The 21,687-nt window shown below is 41.7% G+C and overlaps 1 protein-coding gene across 1 annotated transcript; it reads left to right on the top strand.

The window, feature by feature from the left end:
• Nucleotides 1-448: 448 nt before the first annotated feature.
• Nucleotides 449-9,514, top strand: ccdc174 (coiled-coil domain containing 174). The gene is made up of 11 exons (XM_080728800.1): nt 449-559; nt 1,314-1,418; nt 2,554-2,654; nt 2,798-2,856; nt 3,441-3,594; nt 3,691-3,789; nt 4,218-4,354; nt 5,349-5,443; nt 7,032-7,182; nt 7,588-7,734; nt 8,746-9,514. Exons 1-11 carry the CDS (start codon nt 518-520, stop codon nt 9,477-9,479), a joined length of 1,824 nt encoding a protein of 607 aa, XP_080584926.1. The 5' UTR covers nt 449-517; the 3' UTR covers nt 9,480-9,514.
• Nucleotides 9,515-21,687: the final 12,173 nt, after the last annotated feature.

Here is a 21,687-nt window from a genome sequence, read left to right as displayed (position 1 = left end):
AAACTTCTGATAAATACCACAATCAATCAATCAATCAATCAATCAATCAATCAATCAATCAATTCTTCTGCTATAGGTCTACTACCCAGATTTTAGACTTGGCTCTAGAACAACCACATAGGTGGCGGTAATAGTTCAGATCATAGATATATATAAGAAGGTACAGATTACAGAAGAAGAAGAACATGTTAAGTGAGCTGCATTAGCGTTTCCGGCTCCAGCCTTCAAAATAAAAGTGCACTAAATGATGTTTTTTTTTATACGCAAATGTATTAAAAAAAATACGTGTAGTGTATGTCTCTATACTAGTGTACTTCTAATTGAGTGTTCGTTTAAATGCTTAATCATTTTGAATGTGCATATCATGGGACAATTACTCGTTTTTCAACATGTTTCAATTGTCTCAGGGGTACTCTTATTCTGAAAAGATCGGCACCGGAAGTCTTATTGCAGCTAACGCTAATGCAGCTCACTTCACATAGGCTTGACTAGCTTCAATAACATCAAGCATCAAAACATGGATAAAAAGAAGAAGTATTTCGACGTGACGGCTTCATCGGTACCTATAAGCATGTTTTTCTCACTCTGTGCCGTATTGTATTGTGCTGAATTGTGAGACAATAAATCTAATCTAGTCAGGTTAGATAATGTGCAGTAGCAAGTGCTAGCAAAGCATGCTAAGCCAGTAGCCCTGAATACTAGCCCTGAATACATGACTATCATTATACATGATTTGATAGTCATGTATTCAGGGCTAGCTAAGCCAGATGAATCGGTTTTCAACCCTTTCATATCAATGGTCCATTATTTATTGGGCATTTGAGCCACGGACCACCATTTGATGAGATTTAGACTCAGACCCAGCACTTGAATATTTTGTTAGATAAGAGTTTGTCCACAATTCCATGCTGTTTTGATATTGGTAGGCTACCATATGAGAGATAACAGGCAAACATGTTTATCAAAATGACAATTATTCTACATTCTCTAATTGTCTAAATTTATTGTAAATTAAGTAATTCAGATGTATAGCAATGATGCAACTCTTGAGAGCGTGAAATGATGGTTTCATTTTACGCTCTCAAGAGTTGCATCATTAGTGATTAAGGTTCCATTTGGTTACCATTTACCAACTCTCCATCATTTAGCTGGGGACCACCTGGAACCAGTGCCACTGGTGGTCCCCGGAACACTGCGATAGACAGGCTAACCACTGCGATAGACAGGCTAATGTTGGTCGTTGACCAGACAATGCATATATATTCAGGATTTCAAGTAATGATAATTTGGACATGCATGTGTTCTTCTTACAGTTAGTTGATCTAAAAGCTGAACTCTACAGGAAGCAGGAACAATTCAAACAAGCAAAATTAGGTCAAGAAAATGCTGCTGGTTCCAAATCCAAAGTCACTGTCAAGGTACGTAAAAGCTGCATGTGAAAGATGAAGTTTGGGAGAAAAAAAATGTTAAAACGATATGTCCTTGTGATGTGTGTGGAAGAACATAACCACTAAGGATTGGTGATATTAGGAAAACCTTTTATATTCGATAACGTTTAGAATACCTCGATATCGGGTTTTACTCATGATATCCGTAAAAAACTATTGCATTATATCGTTTTTAATGTTTTTCTGCTTTAGGTCCACTGCCTGCCTAACCCAGAAAATGAATAGCATATCCATGCATGCACACTGCACAGTACACATAGAAGGGTTAGGAAGGTTTTATTGAAATAACCACACCTGGTTACAGATGGACTACTTTTTTGCTTGTGCTATGTGCATGCATAGTTAGTGTGTCTGTTCATTAATTGGACACCAATACCTCATTTCAAGCCCTCTTTGTCGATATGTATACGTTGCATGTTGATACCTCGATATCGATACATTTTCGATATATTGCCCAGCCTCAACCCATTAAGGCCTGAACACATTATGACGCGATATTTTATGCTTTAAATATAAAAGAAATAGCAGATATGCAAGCTCACAGCGCGGCACCGAGTGCCGCGCTGCGAGCTTGTAGATCTGCTATTTTTGAAAAATCGTGAAAATTAGAATTTTGACCCGATTCTATAAGTGTCTTTTGAATCCTTCTAAGGTTAACCTATGTTTCTATGTTATGTCAGCAATCTGGCTAGCCATCGTCAAAGAAAAGGTCCTTTTCACTTAACTCAGTTAGGTGAAAAGGAGCTCAGTTAGTCTGTTCTTGAGAGACTACTATGTCAGTGGTGCTCAAACCTTTTCATGCGAAGGACCCCCAAAATGATATGTATTTGGCCACGGACCCCCATTTCAAAATATCTAGTTCCAGGGACCACCCAGAAGCAAAATTTGAGTTACAAACGTTCGCTTTGAAAATACATAATAGTCAACGATTTACACACATTTTCACGACTTTTTCAAAAAATAGCAGATCTACAAGCTCGCAGCGCGGCACTCGGTGCCGCGCTGTGAGCTTGTATATCTGCTATTTTTCACTGGTTAAAGCAGTCAATAATTCTAGGCCTAAATGGGTTAATAAATACAATTTTCTGTTTCCTTGGAACTATAGAAACCTAATGTGTGGAGCAAACAGAACGCAGGGGTGTCGGCACGGGCTGAGAAAGACGCAGAGCAGGTGACTGAAGAGGAGAACAACCTGGACAAATCCAGGTGGGTTCTACATCTCAGGGATACAGGAGGAGTCTGGGCACCTCAATGTAAAATTGACAGTTTATTTAATTCTTCTCCACAAATGTGAAATCGATAGATAACATACTGCTCCCTCACTGTTTCACGATCTATGTTTCCAACAGACGCAAGTTGGAGGAAAAGGCCAGACTCTATGAACAGATGACAAAAGGAGATTTTCCAGGTTTGTACAGGATCAGTAATGCTCTGGTTTGTGGCTATATCCTGGCGAAAGCCATCAGCTGGTATATGATGTATGCTGCATTTGAAGAGCTCGGCCGTAGAATACACCAGTGTTTCTCAACCTGTGGTTATTCTGGGGGGTCCCCAGATGATTAACTTAATGTGCAACATTGTTTTCTCACTCAACAGTAAACAACCCAACATAATGTTTAAGTATATATAGAGGGTATCTGCACTTTTCTAAAGTGACAATTTGAGGACCTTTTAATACCTCTAAAATGACAAATTAAACATTGGCCGAGGCAGAAATTGTGAAAATAGCTGATATACATGCTCTCAACGCCTCGTGAGCATGTAGATTTGCTGTTTTCACAATAGAACCATGTGGTACAAAATGTAATGCCTCAACTCTTAGTGCTCGTAGGGTGGGGGTGGTGGTGGTGGGGGGGGGGGGGGGGGTCCCCAGTTCAAATATGATTATTTTGGGGGTCGCGGCCTGAAAAGGTTGAGAACCACTGGTTGCTTTGTTGACTGAATGAAGCCTACTTTATGCTTGGTTGTCATACGTTATGTTTTCTATGTCAGATGAGGAGACGGAGGGTCTGTTCCTGGTTGACTTCACTCAGAAGATCATTGACAAGCAGAAGGAGACACGTTCACACAGGGAGAGCCAGAAAGAAGAGGATGAGAGAATCAGCACTTCTCCCATCCCAACGCCTTCGGACCCAAATGAGGAATGGTAAGAGCTGACGTGCAAGCACCTAAACATCTGGGAGATAGCATACTATAAATATTCAATTAAAAAGAATTGTGCTACTACTTTCTCTGTCTATAGGGTGGACTATGTAGATGCTTTGGGACGATCTCGCAGATGCATGAAGAAAGACCTTCCTGAATTTAAGAAAATGGATCAAGATCTAAATAAGGGGAAAATGTAAGTATTAAGACAGAACCACTTTACCACTCCAGCTTTTAAATGTTCCAAAAATGGGCGTGTATCGATATTTCGATGTGCCGTTGTTTAGAATTGCCGCGGCTAACCTGCTGTCGCTGGTGAATGCTAACCTGCCGATGCAGGTGAATGCTAACCTGGTGAGTGCTAACCCAAATTCTAAACCTCAAACCTAACCTTAACCGGAGTACTGGCAATTTGAAACAACTACACATCGAAATATTGAGATTTCCCCCCAAAAATAGCCAGATCAGCTGTTTTTGATTTTTTTTTGTGAAAAAAGTTGTCAACTAGTCTAATAGCATGCCCAAAATAGGGACGCCAGGGTAAAAGTTGCTAAAATGTAGCCAATATGTTGTTAATTTGGTTTTGTGGGTCTCTGTTGGACATGATTTCTCCCCAACCTGCAGAAGCGCCCCGGCTGAGAAGACCTTACTGTCGGAGGACATGAGACGAGACCTGCAGAGACAGGAGTGGGAGCGAGAGGAAGAGGAGGCCATGAAGAGACCTGTAGGACCAATCCACTACGAGGACATCAGGGAGCAAGGTTCGCCTCATAGGAATTCCATCAAATCTTCTGTACACCTTTATATTTATCCCCTATATAAACTTGCCACAAAAAGTTCGGAAATCTAACTTTGGTCGATTATATCTCCCCTTTAATAAACCCAAATGGTATTGTATTCTTATATAATCTTTATCGTTGATTTGTCACCTTTACAACGAAGTACAGCTTGTAAGCATCGGGCATTCGAGGCATGAGCTACACAGCCAAACGTGTGGGTAGCGCCGACCAGAATTTTGCCAAAATGGCTTGCAATATACTGTTCTGCTGGCATTTACTCTCGTTTTGGGCTTCCCTGACACTGAGCTTAACATTAACAAAGTGTAAAAATTGCCAATATGTGTTGTTTTTTCTTTTCCTTATTACTGTGTGAGAGTGCAATCATTCAATGCCCCAAGTAACAAAGGTGAACACCAAAAGAACAGTATTGCAGGCCTGCCAGGCCATTTTGACCATTTTTGGAGGGGCGCTACCCACACATTTGGCTGTGTTGCTCATTCCACGAATGCCAGATCCTTACAAGCTGTACCTCATTGTAAAGGTGACAAATCAACGATAACAATGATATCAAACACAATACCATTTGGCACAATTAAAGGGGGGATATAATGGACCGAATGTTGGCAAATCTTGGGTCGGCGCTACCCACACGTTTGGCTGTGTAGCTCATGCCTCGAATGCCCGATGCTTACAAGCTGTACCTCGTTGTAAAGGTGACAAATCAACGATAAAAATGATATAAATCACAATACCATTTGGGTTTATTAAAGGGGAGATATAATTGACCAAAGTTAGATTTCCGAACTTTTTGTGGCAGGTTTATATACTTTATCTATAGTCAGTCGGACTACAAGCTCATAATAACGCTTCACAGGGCAATGTGTTAGAAAAATATAGGCTTAATGTGGTTTAAAGCATTGGATCGTACTTAATCCACCTGAATGTAAAATTTTCACGCTCTTTTTGTTCACCGCAGAGGCCCGGGAGCTGGGCGTGGGTTACTTTGCCTTCTCTCATGACCAGGAGCAGCGTAGAAAACAGAGAGAAACGCTGGACATGCTCAGAGACCAGGTGAGCTGCTGCTTGTTAGATCAATTAGCTACTCTAAAAGGGTTTAATTGCTGTGTGTGTGTGTGTGTGTGTGTGTGTGTGTGTGTGTGTGCAGGGATTGACACTAACGGTTGCCCGACTGCCCGTGGCAAGTAAAAAAAATGGTCGGGCAGGTGAATTGTGCTACTGGCCTGCCCGACCGGGCAAGTGCACATTTTGAGCAACATAATAATGAGATGGATATGTGCCTACTTGAACGGTACGGGGCTAGTGTTCCATCTCTCTCTCTTCCTCCCTCCCAACTTAAGACCCTTCCTCACACACACACACACACACACACACACACACACACACACACAGAACAAACGTGCATGCGTGCAGCCAGTGGCTACGTGAGCTCAGATGAAAACAGCTAATCTACAAGGCATACACAAACTCACATTATGCTACAGCATGGCCAGATTAATGCACACGCTTTACGTGCTGAAGCACAGGGCACCAAACAGTGGGGAGAAAGTGAAAGAAGAGAAGACAGAACTATTGCCGCAAAAGAGCCTAAATCTATAGCAAAGGCTGCCGTCCGCTGAAGATGCGCTAAAACAGTGAAACATGTTCACGAAGCGTCTATTTTACTTGCAAAGCGTCTATTTTCCATGCTATCAACAGTGCTTTTACGATGTTTCCCTCCCTGTGTTGCGCTAATGCATGCGTGTGTGTGCACTGCAGGTTAGCGTTGTGCTAAGATAAACACATCTCCGACTGTGATCGTCTGCTCTGGTATCCAGCGTTGCCAGGTTTTGTTTTTGAGAGAGAAACAAGCAACCAAGTCTATGATTATTTTTATTTAATTTTTTTTATTGTGTGTGTGTGTGTGTGTGTGGGGGGGGGGGGGGGGGGTTACTTAAGTAAAAGTATCAATACTGCGATATAGAAATACTGTGTTACAAGTAAAAGTACGGAATTCAAGATTTACTTGAGTAAAAGTAGAAAAGTATTGGCATCAAAAAGTACTTAAAGTACCAAAAGTAAAAGTACAAAATGTTTAAAAGTAGCAGATCTGCATGCGAGCTTGCAGATCATCTATTTTCAAATATCCAAGGTATAAAATAGGGCTAAAGTGGTTTATGTATGTTTTATAATATTGTAATTTATATCTGCAAAGTAACTAGTAGCTAAAGTTTTCAAATAAATGTAGTTTAGTACTGTACAATATTAGGATCCAAGATGTAGTGGAGTAGAAGTAAACATATTGGAAATACTCAAGTAAAGTACAAATACCTCCAAATTGTACTCAAGTAAAGTAAATGTACTTAGTTACTTTCCACCGCTGCAAGGGGGTGCAAGTGGCCAAGACCTGAGGGCAAGTAGAACATGACCTGTACTTGCCCGACGGGCAAGTGCCTCTGAGACCTTAGTGTCAACCCCTGGTGTGTGTGTGTGTGTGTGTGTGTGTGTGTGTGTGTGTGTGTGTGTGTGTGTGTGTGTGTGTGTGTGTGTGTGTGTGTGTGTGTGTGTGTGTGTGTGTGTGTGTGTGTGTGTGTGTGTGTGTGTGTGTGTGTGTGTGTGTTGCAAACAGTGTGCATAACATCACTCGTTCACTTCTCCTCAGACCACAGATCAGCGCAATAAGAGAGAACAGCTGAAAGAGAAGAGGAAGGCCATACTCAAGGCCCGACTGGCAAAGATAAAGCAGAGGAAAATGAAGAAGTCTAAACTGGATGGCACTGAGGAGGAGGAAGACCAAGGAGTAGAGGATGAAGGTTAGAAAGCCATTCATGAATATAGAACCACTTAAGCCCTGGTGCACGTTTCTAAAGTGACAATTTAGGGACTTTTAATATACCTCTTAAATGATAAATTAAACATTGGCCAAATTGTTACATTTTTTAGGCAGAAATTGTGAAATAGCAGATCTACATGCTCACAAGTTGCGAGGCGTTGTGAGCATGTAGATCTGCTATTTTCACAATAGAACCGTGTTATACAAAATTTAATTCCTCACTCTTAATGCTTGTCAGCCTGTGGGGGTCCATAGTTAAAATATGATCATTTTGGGGTTTGCCGCCTGGAAAGGTTGAGAACCACTGGACTATGCTTATGAAAGAGCCCGCTTGCTAGTGATAGTTTGTTAACGGGAGATTGTTTTGTATCGTCATCTTTCCTAGAAGAAGAGGAGGATGTGATCGGGCCCCTGCCTCCATCAGAGGAGCCTCCAGAGGGCAGCAAAGTCAACAAGGTGGAGGTGGAGGTCCAGGAGAGGAAGGATTCCAAGCCTGGAGTTCCTCATGTCAGAGAATGGGACAGAGGGAAAGGTACACCCAATCACTCCAATGTCTTGGTATTGACACTAGCTATGGGACAAAATGAAATCATTGTGGATATTCATAAAGATGGTTTGATGTCATCCAGTTTTTTCTGAGGCCATGTTCCACAGAGCATTGTACATACAGAACACTGTATGTCATTGTCTGCTCTTGTCAATGCAAAATAATGCTTTTGAGCTGCTGCACTGTGGTGAAGGCCAGCCCAAACAGCTGATAATTAATTAATTAAAACGTTGGGATTTATACAAACTAACTGGACATGAGAATATGCACACCTCTTTGGAAACTCTGAGAAATGTGCACTCAGTACAAGTTAGGCACATGTTCAAGTTAACCTGTTAAAACTGGGAAAGCATCTGTGTCATTTTAGATTTGCGCTGAAAAGCATTATTTTATACTTTGGCTATTCAAAAATATATATCCAAGCTTGTAGATCTGCTATTTTTGAAAGATTGTGACAATTAATGCAAATCTTCAGCGATCATTTTTTTAATTTTTTTTTAATAATTTTTATCCCACGATTTTGCAACCCATTTTCACCCAGTGCCAATTGCCTATTAATCCTGGGCTCTGCTCTCCCTCTGCCGCGCCTGGGGAGACAACGGACTGACCTCATGCTACCTTCAATGCATGAGTAGTCCAAGTTGTTTCTTTTCACCTGACGGGGGATTTCCCCGGGATGGACGTAGCGCGTGGAAGGAACACGTTATTCCAACCAGTTCCTTTCCCCTCCATCAGGCACCCCGGCTGGCCAGGGGGAGGCATTATTGAGACCAGGATTACTGCATGTTTTTGTGAGGGTATCAACCCTAGGAGACACGGGGAGAACATGCAAACTCCACACAGAAAGGCCCTATCGCCGACCCCACCTAGGGTTCAGCGATCATTTTTAACTCAAATCTTTGCTTCTGGGGGTCCCTGGAGAACAATATTGTGTTGAAATCGAAATGTCTTAACCAAAGGTCAATTCTTAGTACTTTTTTCCTTTCCGTCATTCAGAGTTCCTGCTTGGCCAGTGGACGAGCCGGCGTCGGGACGAGCGAGACTCCGAGTTCGCTCCGCCGTCTGCGTACTTCGCCGACGACAAGGCAGCGAGGCACAGTAGGAGGCCCGCAGATCAAGAGGAGCACAAAACCAAGATGTCTTTCAAGTGGTCAAACGACCCACGCAGAGGCACCGGGAACAAAGAGGATCCTCAGTCAACTCCTCCACACCGAAGAAGTGAAGCCCCTTCAGACTCTCAGGCTGGGCAGTCTGCTGCTCCTCCCACACAGCAGCCCCAAACTGAATCACAGTCCGGGCCTCACAATCCCCCCACAACCTCCGAGTCAAATCCTCAACCCCAGTCTACCTCGCCAGCAACGTACCCTCAGTTTACCCCGTTCAGCTTCCAGGCTCCCCCTCCTCCCTTTGCACCACCTCCTCCACCAGCTCCACAGTTTGCACCACCACCACCTCCTCCTCCTCCTCCACAGTTTCCTGTTACATCTCACCTGTATCCCCAGTTCCCCCCTCAGAACGCTAACCAGTTCCCCCCTCAGAACGCTAACCAGTTCCCCCCTCAGAACGCTAACCAGTTCCCCCCTCAGAACGCTAACCAGTATCCGCCCCCGCTGCAGAGCCAAACCCTGCCTCAGCCTCCGCCTACACCTGAGAGCGAAGCCCCAAACCCCCTCCAGACCTCGTCTCAGAATCTGGATGCAATGCTCTCCTTCTATAAGAACTCCACTTGATCTCAGAATATTTGCTTTGTCCCTCTATGATGAGTTTTAAACTTAATATACAGTATTTTGAGAGTAAAATACGGTGTCTACCATGTTCTTTGTTTCTCTTTGCTGGGAATCAAAGAACTATGTTAATAAAATGTTGGTTTTGGCTCAACATTGTTCTGTATTGTGTTGACATGGGATCTGTTGTTGTTCATTCTCTCCACAATGTAGTAGTTGTGCCAATCTCTCATGTGAATATTCCTGTCGCTGCCAACCCCTACTTTTCGTCTGAGGAGGGTGTAGAAAACACCTTCCCTATTACCCCCCCTCCTTATTTTCTAGCTGAATGTCTGCTATATAATGTTGACATTTGTTTTATATAACAGTACAATGCCTATGTACACTGAGAAGTGGCAAAGCATGTGTTGTGCTGACCACTTGTGGTGACTGAAGATGCCTAGTTTGATTTGCATTCAGCCTGTGACACACACTCAGGGTTCCCACACATTTTTACCAATTAATTTCCACAACTTTTCCAGAATATTTAACCCAATTTCCAGGACTATATAACAATAATTCAGCTCAATAACGAGTCGCTTACTCCTATGCGCAATGCCCAAAGACAGGTAGTGTATGCCAGTGGTTCTCAACCTTTTCAGGCTGTGACTCCCAAAATAAACACATTTTAACTGGGGAATTTTGTATAACACGTTTCTATTGTGAAAATAGCAGATCTAGATGCTCACATGTGAGCATGTAGATCTGCTATTTTCACAATTTCTGCCTCTAATATTTGACAATTTGGCCCATGTTTAATTTGTCATTTCAGAGGTATTAACAAAATCAATAACCAAAGACGATGCATAGCTATTTTTTCCAGGACCTTCCAGGACCCTTGATCAATTCCAAAACTTTTCCAGTACTGGAAAAATATTTTTCTAATTTCAAAATATTTCCAGGAATTTCATGACCGTGGGAACCCTGCACACTGGACCCCAGAAGTCATGAACGTGAATGCATAGACCTGAAAAGGTTAACAGTTTTCCAGTGTCACAGGCTTCAAAAGTTCTGGTGCAGCGAGCCAAGCCTCCCTCGGGCATGAGCAGAGAGGGACATTGTGCTTCCCAAGGCGATCTGTGACCCATGGTGGAAAGGGCTGTTCCTCCTGACGCATAGCAGCTCCCATCAGCCCAAGAAGCAAAACAGGTAATCCAACTTCATCAAGGGTCCAGAGTAGACAATGGTTAGTTCTCATTTTCATGTTGAACACCAAATTAATATGTATTTTGCCACAGACGGTATGTTGTGTCGAGTTAAATCTGAAAGGGCTCAGTGGCTGTGAGGTTTAGGGCCAGCTAATACTTTGACTGAGGGCCATCCAATTTTGAATGAATAAAATCATCACAATCACATTTCAGTATAGTATATATGACCTTATAGCAGATGATGTTGTTTAGAATTGTATTCATTTCATTTCTTTTACGTTTAAAAAAGAAAAGAAAATATTTATGCCATGCAGCACTTGGATTTGTAGTATTATTCTCTTCGTAGGATTAGTGTTTCAGTGTACTGTATGTGTAATATCCCTCTGAGAATAGCTTAACTATTGACTTCTACTGTAAATCACTATGTTGGTGAATGGAGCACGCTTGGCTAAATCCAAATTGGAAGTTTCTCCTCTCCTCACCCTTGAGTCACCAGGCCTTAGCAACATGTTGCCAAGCAGGGGTCTTTAGGTGACGTAACCATTTTATCGTCGTTGTCGGGTGAAAACCCTGTATGTCCAAAACCGTTCGTTTTGCATTTATCATTTTAAAAATGATTTAAACTAGTGAAAACAGACGATCTACAAGCACCAACGCCAAAGCACCGCGAGGCGTTGTGTGCTTGTAGATCTGCTGTTTTCACTACTTTTGTGCGACCGCCTTGTATGATGAAGCAGGGCTTTACTTTACGAAAGAACGTACAAATTTGAAACTTGGAGATACAAGGTCGACAAAGACGTTATACTGCATGAACCAAATGAACCCTGGAATCCCTGTTTTGGGACTTTTTTGGCAATAATATTTATTTTTCCAAAAAACAAAACAGATCTAAAATGTACACAAAACATTGAAAATTGTACAATTTCAGAGATTATCAAAAATCGCCAATCTACAAGTCTACACATCAAAGTGCATTGCCTTGTGAGCTTATATACAGTAGATCTTCTATTTTGGCTATTTCAGAAATAGGTCTTAAGTGGTTAAGGTGGCACTAACATTAACAAAGTTCACAAAATGTTCCACGAAGTGCAAATGTCACTACACATGCATGCTATTAGGCCTATACTGGATGCAAGTATTATGACTGTTATTGGACATTGTACTTCTCTCATTGCTTATGTTTTGTGACATTATGTTTATTTCTCAAAACCCACAGCAACAGGGCTCTCCTACTAGGGGTGGGCGATATGGTGATAATTATCGTTGAGACGATACAATGTCCCCACGATATGCCTTTTCAGAGGTATCATATATATCGTGATACAATTGAAGGAGCCTTGTAAAAAAATCCTGTTTAATCGTTAATACAGAGATTCATTGCAGAATTCAATTTAAACCTCATTTTGGTCTAAATCAGTAGTTCTCAAACTTTAAAATGTATAGGTCTCCACTTAACTCTGACAGTATACAAATGAAACCAAATGGACCCGTAAGGAACCCAGAGAGTCTAGTTTTTGTCAAGCAACTTGAAAAATAACTAAAAAAAAAAAAAAACATGAAAAAGAATCGTGATAAAATCGCGTTTCGTGATACATCTTGGGAAAATATCGTGATGTTGTATTTTTCCATATCGCCCACCCCTATCTCCTACCCACAGCTGAGCTGACATTAGTCATGTTGCATCTAATGGCCTGGAAAACCGCATTAGGCTACACCTGATGACCCAGTGCAATGTTTGTGTCTCTGCCAGAACGCCCAGGACCCCGTTCCGTCGGGGTTGAAAGATGGTGCGGACACAGCCAAGCAGTCTGCCTCGTCCTCTGGCCCACACAGGGCCCACGTGGAACCTGGAACTTGCCTGGTATGACACAGAGGGGAACTGGTGGTTTAATGGGGTTGAACATTGAAAGCTGGAAAACACAACTTGACCACGGATCAAAGACCACCTCACTCTATTAACCCATTCTGAACGGGTACACTTTATTGCGTATTATTATTTTATGCTTTAACTAGTAAAAAAAGAGCTTGTAGATCTGCTATTTTTGAAGAAGAAAAAAAAAACATTTGAATTTTGACCCGATTTTGACCCAATTCTATAATTGTCTTCTAAATCCTTTAAGGTTTTTTTTTGAAAAACACGTGTTTCTATACGTCAGTGGTTCTCAAACTCTTTCATGTCAAGGACCCCTAGAATTATATGTATTTGGCTGCCGACCCCCCCGTCTCAAAATATTTTGTATCAGGGACCCCCCAGAAGCAAATATTTGAGTTACAAATGTTCACTTTAAAAATGAGATATTCAAAGATTTGCAAAAATAGCAGATCTACAAGCTCGCAGAGCGGCACTCGGTGCCGCGCTGTGAGCTTGTATATCTGCTATTTTTCAATAGTCAAAGCATTCAATAATTCTAGGCCTAAATTGATTAACACATTAACCCGATATTTGGCCCGGTTTCGGGCTCACCTACTTCCTCTGGGCAGCAGGAGATGAGGACTTTACAGCGCCTCGGTGTGTTCTGTGGATCTCCTGTACGACGGGGCGCGTCTCTTCCTGGTTGAGGTGGATTGCTGACCCCTGTGCGACCTTGATTGCAGTGTTTTTTCCCCCCTTTGTTTCTATGACCTCCAGTGAGATCAGTGAGGATATGGGAGACCTGCTCTCGACCCCATCGCAGCCTCCTGTGTGTGTGTGTGTGTGTGTGTGTGTGTGTGTGTGTGTGTGTGTGCGCGCGCGCGCATGCACGCCTGTTTATTTGTTAGTGTGCATTTCCTTCTGTTTATCTGTATTTCCGCTGAGATTGCCTCTTTGCTGCTAGGATAGATGATGATTTTTTTCTTTTTGATACCCACGGGGGGACTTCTTCCCCCTGAGTGCATGCTGCCCACTTGGAGCGCAGAGAGGGGAGCAGTTATAGTCGGGGGATATCTTAAAAGGTCCTGGAATAAATTCCTTACCAAATGATTTCTTCACCAATGTGTTTGTAAAGGTAACACATCTCACAAAGACTGAAATTCTGTTTCCTTGACAGCTGCTGAAAGTTGGAGTCCCATTAAATTAACTATACAGGATAAAACACACCAAAATAAATATGCTTTAAGTAGCATGTGAGGGGTCAAACTAGGGGTTTTTAATGATTCTTCTGAATCCATTGCAAGAATTTGTTTGGTGTGTTTTCTCCTGTATAGTTAATTTAATGGAACCCCAACTTTCAGCAGCTGTCAAGGATTCTCCTAGGCCTAGGGAAACAGAATTTCAGTCTTTGTGAGATGTTTTACTAGACACCTTTACAAACACATTGGTGAAGACATTTTTTGGGAAGGAATTTATTCCAGGATATGACACTATTTCTGAAGATATCCCCTGACTATTAGGGGTTAAGTGTCTTGCTCAGAGACACTTTGACACATTGTTGAGAGCTGGAATCGTACCTGGGACCTCCTGGACCTCCGGAGTCCTAGGTTGGCTCTCTAGCCCAGGGGTCTTCAACGTTTTCAGGCCAAGGACCCCTTAGTTGAGGTAGAGATGAAGCAGGGACCCCCACAACTTTATCATAGATTCCATATAGTTTCGTTGTTTGACAGCACGGGATCAGTGTCAATTTGTGTTTTCAGATTTTAACCACTTGAACCGTCAATACTTGACCTTTCTCTCTGTACTTAGTTTGCTCTTTTTCCCCTCTACACCAAACATCTTTGCTGAAAATATTTTGGTTAAAGTTCTCACTAGGACACTAGGGTTCAAATCGTTAATATAAAAAAGGAGAAAATAGTTTATCACACAAAGATTTGGAGGACCCCCTGTAGTAACTCTGAGGACCCCCTAGGAAGACCTCTGCTCTAGCCATTCAGCTATGGCCACCCGCCCCCATGCTGATGCACTGACACGGTCTCACAGAGGAACGGTCATATAAAGGGATTTTTAATATGCACATTATAACTGCGCATATACGTACAACACATGCATATATAATGCAGCTTTGGGCCTTAGCACCCACGCACCAATAAAGAACAGCCTACTTTAATGAAAGGCATGCTCGTATTATTCAACCTTAATAAGAGGACAGGGCGGTGACATGTTTAGCTGTTAGTTATAGAGTTACTGCTGGTCGTAAACGGGAGAGGAGGATGTGACCTCACTTTAATGATAGCTGTTGTCAATACACTGAATGGCTTTATGGTTATGGCCCTTTATTATGTCCTTAGTTGTTTTCGATTAATGAAAAGATGTGTGACTTGATGAAGTGACTTGTTTGTGCTCTCTTGCTGTGCTCTTCTGGTTCTCAACAGTGTTTTGTGTGTGTCAAGGGTGGAAGCTGGTCTCCGCTGTGGCGGGTTTTGGTAATTATACTCCAGATAAACAAACGGCTAAACCACAGAGTGTCTTCAATTCATACCCTTCCTTCGACAGCAGCAATACCTACAGTCCACCGACTGTGTGGGTTAATATATTCTGCCTTGATGTCGTATAGTTTGTGAGAATAAAACAATGTGACGCTTCAAGTCCTTCAAATATTGATCGATACAGAGACCGAATAAAGAGGGAGGGAGATCGACGTTTAGACAAACTAGTAAACAAAAGAGCAACCTCCTCGTGGGGCATAGAAGACTGAGATTGATGTGTATACTGGAGATTACATAGACAAGCTAAGGGAATATCCTTTTGTTATTGTTGTGTTGTAGAGTGTAGTATAAGACATGGATCCGCCTTTGGGGAATGAGAAGATCCCAGACCAGAATTCTCAGTGCTCCTGCTCTCGTGAGCAGCCTCCACAGGTTGAAATCTATAAGTAAGGATGCACATATATATTGATTGTTTTGGGGGGCATCCGGAATATCGGAGCAAGCATCCATTTGAGCGGGATTGAGCAATGCAGAGTCGAGACAACATACTTGAGCTTTTTGTACTTTAGATGATTATTTCCAGTTTCCAATACTTTTACTTTTACTCAACTACATAGATCCAAATATTGTACTTTTACTCCACTACATTTATTTGACAACTTTAGTTACTAGTTACTTTGCAGATATAAATTATAATATTACAAAGCATACACAAACCGCTTTAGCCCTATATCTAGGCTATTTAAAAATAGCCGATCTACAAGCTCACAACGTGTCACATCGCAGCGTGTTGTGAGCTCGTCGATCTGCTATTTTAAAACATTTTGTACTTTTACTTTTGGTACTTTTAAGTAAATGTTGATGCCAACACTTTCATACTTTTACTCAAGTACATTTTGAGTATTTCTACATTGCAGTATTGATACTTTAAGAGTTTAAGTAATAAATATGAGTACTTTTTCCACCACTACAACCAGAGAAGGATTGTGCATCCTCTCTTGGCCTAATCTGACTCGCTGACTCGCCAGTTTGATGGCACTAATCAGCTTCACGAGCAAGAAGGTGGGTCGCATTGACAGGTCTGCCCTCCTCTCAAGGAGCAGCCGGGATGAGCAATGGTTTTTACATTTTGGCTCGGCAGTTTAATTTTTACCGAGGTTAGGGGTAAAGCAGGCTGGGATGTTTTTGCTATTAGAAAATAAATGACTTTCTGTGTGATTAAACCAGTGTAGAGAAACATTACAGTGTAGCTACTAAAGACCTTACTATCATCAGACACACACAAACGCATAGCCTACTGTAAGCTTCACATAGGGCTGTCACAAATTATTACATAATCGTCTAATCGCAATTATTTGACATAATCGCAAATATTTTGTCATAATCGTCATAATCGTGAATGTTGAAAAATGTTAATACATTTACAAACATTTTCAGAAATAGTGGAAATAGCAGATCTACAAGCTCACAACGCGTCGCGATGCGACGTGTTGTGAGCTTGTAGATCGGCTATATCCACTATCAATGTTATTTTTCAGTAGAAATGTGTCAAATATGTCAGTAATTTCTTTGAATATTTAGGTTATGTGTCATATCTGCCATGTGCAACTTCAAAGCCTAAAAGCCAAACAGAAATGTAATTATCAAGACAAAAACACAATTATTTTATTACAATTTTATTGTAATCATTTTAATGATTTCTTTTTTATGTATTTCTTATTTTATTTTACATTTTCTCTGTTAAGCACTTGTGCTTCATGTTATGCTCTGTAAAGCACTTTGAGCTGCATTTCATGTCATGAAAGGTGCTATACAAATAAAGTTTTATTATTAGTGGCCAAGGCCACGAAGTGGCAAACTCATTGATATTGGACTTCATCATTACTATTATTATTATTATTCGGCCACTTTTTCTCTAGCGGCTAGACCGTGCAGTCGCTTTTTACGAAACTCGGCAGTATGGCAGAGGACTATGCCAAATGGCTAAAACGCGAAGCTCGCAACAATCGGCCAAAGGGTGGCGCTGTAGGAAGCCTTTGAAAAATGCCAACTTTGAACTGGTGTAGCTCATGCCCTGTTTCAGGTACAGCAATGAAACCTGTATACACTTATGCGTCTCCTCATGCCGAACAACTTTTATGCTCTGACTTTTGACCTCTGACCTTTACCTCTCCCACAATTTTGAATTATATGAAAAACAGTCAAAATCTATCTCCTCCTGGGATTTTCCCGTAACGTGCGCGAAACTTTTTTTACATGAACTTTGGACCAATACGGTTAGATATGTCTCGGCGGATTTCTTTTAAAGCGAAACATTATTTTTTAATAATTCACTCTATATTGCAGTTTTATGCAAATTATTCTTCTGCCTCTAAATCATACTTGCAAAGTGACACGTTCATGGCATTTGGCAAATATGTAGAGGGTTAGTCCAAATATCACTGAAAGCAATCTTACTCCAATTGGCCAAAGGGGGGCGCTATACGAAGCGTTTGAAAACTCAAACTTTAAAGGGGCATAAGTCATGCCTCGTTTCGTTTGAAGACATGCAACTTGGTTACATGCGTGCCTTGACTCAAGCGGAAGCCATCCGTGTCTTTGTTAAGTATGCTCCGTCCTTAGATTTTCTGCCATTTTGAGCAGTTTGTAAAACACTTAAACCCGCTTTTATTCCGGAACTTTCGCGTCACGTGCACAGAACTTTGGACCAATATCTAAAGATCTGTCAGATCGTATTTTTAAAAAATTTAAACGTGCTTTTTTAATAATTCAATGAATATTGCAAGTTTTATGCAAATTATTCTTCTGCCTCTAAAACATACATGCAAAGTAAAATTTTCATGATGAACTACTGTAGAAGGTTAGTCCAAATATCACTGAAACCAATCTTACCCCAATTGGCCAAAGGGGGGCGCTATATCATTTTGAAAGAAGGCGTCAAGTACATTACATGAAACTTTTTCTTTTTTCTTTTCTTAAAAAAAAAAAATGACAGGTCCATTATGTGTGACTGCCGTAGTGTAGTGGTCAGTGCCTTTGCCTGGAATACGGATGGTTGTCAGTTCAAATCCCACATTGGGTTGAGTTGATGTTAACATCCTGGATGCCCATGGCATGTGCATATGTCAAACTCTTTAATGTTGACATGTCTGATCTAACTCCAGATCACGTTCATGTTTAAAATGAGCCCCACAACTACTGTAGAAGGTTAGTCCAAATATCACTGAAACCAATCTTACCCCAATTGGCCAAAGGGGGGCGCTATATCATTTTGAAAGAAGGCGTCAAGTACATTACATGGAACTTTTTCTTTTTTCTTTTCTTTTTAAAAATAAATGACAGGTCCATTATGTGTGACTGCCGTAGTGTAGTGGTCAGTGCCTGTGCCTGGTATACGGATGGTTGGCAGTTCTAACCACGTGTCGGGTTGAGTTGATGTTAACATCCTGGATGCCCATGGCATGTGCATGTGTCAAACTCTTTAATGTTGACACGTCTGATCTAACTCCAGATCACGTTCATGTTTAAAATGAGCCCTTCTCTACCGGCCGTTTTTTTTCTGTTCTGAGTAAAAGAAAATATGATCACTCGAAAATGTCAGAAATACTCAGATTACATTGATTTCACCCCAAGCCTCCAAAATATATATTTTTTTAAACAAACATGGTTAACAGATCCTGTGGCTGCCTAGTGTAGTGGTCAGGGCATATGCCTTCCATGCAGAAGCTCGTTGGATCGAATCCCGCCTGGGGTTTGTATAATCATAAAACCATGACATTTGGTAGACTTTACAGTTTGGTTCCTTGAACAATGTCTGATATGGAGCCTTCCTAAAAATGTCCCCCAACCCCCCTTGATGCGTATTTTAATATCTGCCATTACTAAATAATGTATTTTGCATCATAAATCCTGAAACAAGCATTATAATACAAACTGTCACCTATGTTGTGATTTTCAAGGATTGCAATGATATCATGTACCAGCTCCAGTGGCCTAGTGGTTTGAGTGTCTGCCCTGAGACTAGGAGATCTGGGTTCAAACCTGGGTCGCGTCATACCAAAGATTCTAAAAAATGGGACCCAGTGCCTCCCTGCTTGAAACTCAGCATCAAGGGTTGGATTGGGGGTAACTCCCTGCGACATACTAGTGTCATGTCCAGGGGGTGTACTTGTACATCAAGCTGCCTTACGCTACAGAAACAGGAGATAGGCTCCTGCCCTATGAGATTCATAGCCCGGCCGATTCATATGGTCTTCATAGCTCAGCAAGGCTTACTATGTACATCATCAAACTGTCCAGGTGCATAGTATCACAGTTTTTTATGTCTGTTGCATATAGGCCTACAGTCTTTTGCATACATGTTGTGTAGAGGCCAATTTGTGCTTTTACCTATAACCACCGATTAGTGTAAAACTTTGTATGCACACTTCCCAGAGGCCTAGGAAAAACCTGTGCCCTGCATTTTTCACATCTGCCATTTATAGCGCCACCAGAAGGCCGACTTACAGTATGTAAATCACATTCTTCGATATTACTCCTTCAGATTTTATCCGAAAATCACACAAATCAGTACACAGTATCTCTACAGTCATGTAATCATGACAGATTTGTCAGATATCATATTCTATCTAATTGGCTAACATTGAATTCCAAGGTTTGCAGCCTGCTATGTGTGTGAGATTTTGCACACACATTCCCTCTAGGCCAAGGAACAGATGCCACCCTTCTCACATTGGCCTGTTATAGCGCCACCAGCGGGTCAATTTTTGCAAAACACATTTTTGGAACAAAATGCTTCAAATCCCGCATGCAGCGTCCGATTGCCGTGAAAGGCCCAAGAACACGTGTCACCCTTTTCACTTTGGCCTATTATAGAGTCACCACTAGGCCAAAAAAAACCTACCTGACCTGCCGGAGTCCTGTTCGGAAGAACACTGCTTCTAGTTTTTCTTTGATGTCTTCTTTGCTTTCCCTTGATGCCTTTTTGCTTTCCTGCTTTTTATGCCTTGGCCACTTTATCGCTGCTTGCAGCTATATTTATTATTATTATTACCCAAATCGTTAATTGCAATTATTTGAGAGACAATTAATCGTCATGTAAAATGTCATAATCGTGACAGATCTTTTCAGTAGAACGGCTATAAAGCCGGTGCTGTCCTAATGCAATACAGGAGCTAATGGAGCCTTTACGAGCAGGGTTATGGGTTGACGGTGCTGCCGTGACATCTATTCCTCCTCCGTAATCCCCAGGTCTTATGTGTTTTAGACCTGAGAAGGCAATCAATGCTCTCTTTATAGCACCGCGGGGCTCTCGTCCTAAGAGGGAGGAGCAGGGTTTTCCGGCATGTTTGCCCCCTTGTGAATGTAGTTTCACCCACAAGAAAGAGGCAGTAGGAGAGGTCGTAATGGCAGTTATATCCCTCGCAAGAAAGATCCAAACGACAATTAATCCCTCAACTGGAGGACCAACAAGAGAACAAGAGCCAGAAGGCTTCAGTTACACGCAGGGTGCTTACAGAGATGGAGACAGTGATTGAGTTTTACTGCAGGGATGGTAATATTGGACATTCTTGAGCTGCTGGATTATGTCGGAATTGATCTTCATCTATTACAGCTTTGTCTTACCAACAGCCCTTTCAAAACACATTGAAACTAGGCCACCGGCCAGCATTTAGTAGCACCATCAGGAAGATGATGAGCGCTGCACATACCGTTGGAAGAAAAACATCGAAATCACGTTATAAAAAGCGAAGCGAGCAGGGCCATCCAACTGAGAGCAGGTGTTTGGGCACGCGTTCAATCGAAGCACCGTGTTCTCGCCCACAAAATGTGACCTTAAATTAAAGTTAGTTGGGGTTTTAGAAAATCCAGTTTGTATTTACAATTTGGGGGAGTTTTAAAGATTTGTTTTTGGGGGCTTTTCGTGCCTTTATTTGATTGGATAGTAGACTGACAGGAAATGGGGAGAGAGATGGGGAATGACATGTGGCAAAGGTCATCCGGATCGTTTTGGACTGAATCTGCCTTCAATCCCTATATTTAGGGCATATCATCATCATAGAAACAGCAGATCTACACGCATGCCACACGACACCATCATACAATGAAGTATGACATAGGGCTTAAGAGGTTAATATCTCAATTATAGCGTTTTTGAGCACCAACATCTGGTTTTGTCCGGGCTCTGAAGTGTGGCCTACATCTGGCCTACATCTTGGCTCAAAGCGCTCAAAGTTTATTGTACGCCCAGCCAGGGTCACATTGGCCAAGCTTTGCGGGACGCTTAATGAAATGTACTAATAATAATAAATAGCTTCGCTCACTTCACACTAGGTGTGATTTTTTACTTACTTGCCACACACTGTGAGTGCTGCTAGGAGTTTAGTGACCTTACATTGGCTTCCAGCTGTGAATTTTAAATCAATTTTAAGACTTGACAGATTACTTTGGCTCCAAATAGACCAAATGGCTCGCCCACTGCTAATATCTCAGAGCTCTCTGTGTTCTGTGTGAAGTTGGTGTTACAGAGTTATAGCCTTATAGATCGACCAATTAAGCTCTTTTGATTGTTTTAAAGTCAAGATTAAAGACCGAGTGTGAGTGAGCATCTATCAAGGCCCTCTATCAAACACTCTGCCCTAAGAAATACAATGAGCAAGCAAGCTGGGAAAGTCTTTCTCACTTTT

Source organism: Nannobrachium achirus, assembly GCF_963921795.1.
Source record: "Nannobrachium achirus genome assembly, chromosome: 6".
Taxonomy (NCBI): domain Eukaryota; kingdom Metazoa; phylum Chordata; class Actinopteri; order Myctophiformes; family Myctophidae; genus Nannobrachium; species Nannobrachium achirus.
The sequence above is the reverse complement of the archived record's forward strand: the minus strand, read 5'-3'. Positions and strand labels throughout refer to the sequence as shown.

Bases quoted from the DNA above. Each gene is read 5' to 3' on its own strand.
- ccdc174 (XM_080728800.1), top strand. From the start codon at position 518: ATGGATAAAAAGAAGAAGTATTTCGACGTGACGGCTTCATCG. The intron at 1,419-2,553 runs GTACGTAAAAGC...TTGGAACTATAG, and splicing joins AATCCAAAGTCACTGTCAAG to AAACCTAATGTGTGGAGCAA. The intron at 3,595-3,690 runs GTAAGAGCTGAC...CTCTGTCTATAG, and splicing joins TCGGACCCAAATGAGGAATG to GGTGGACTATGTAGATGCTT.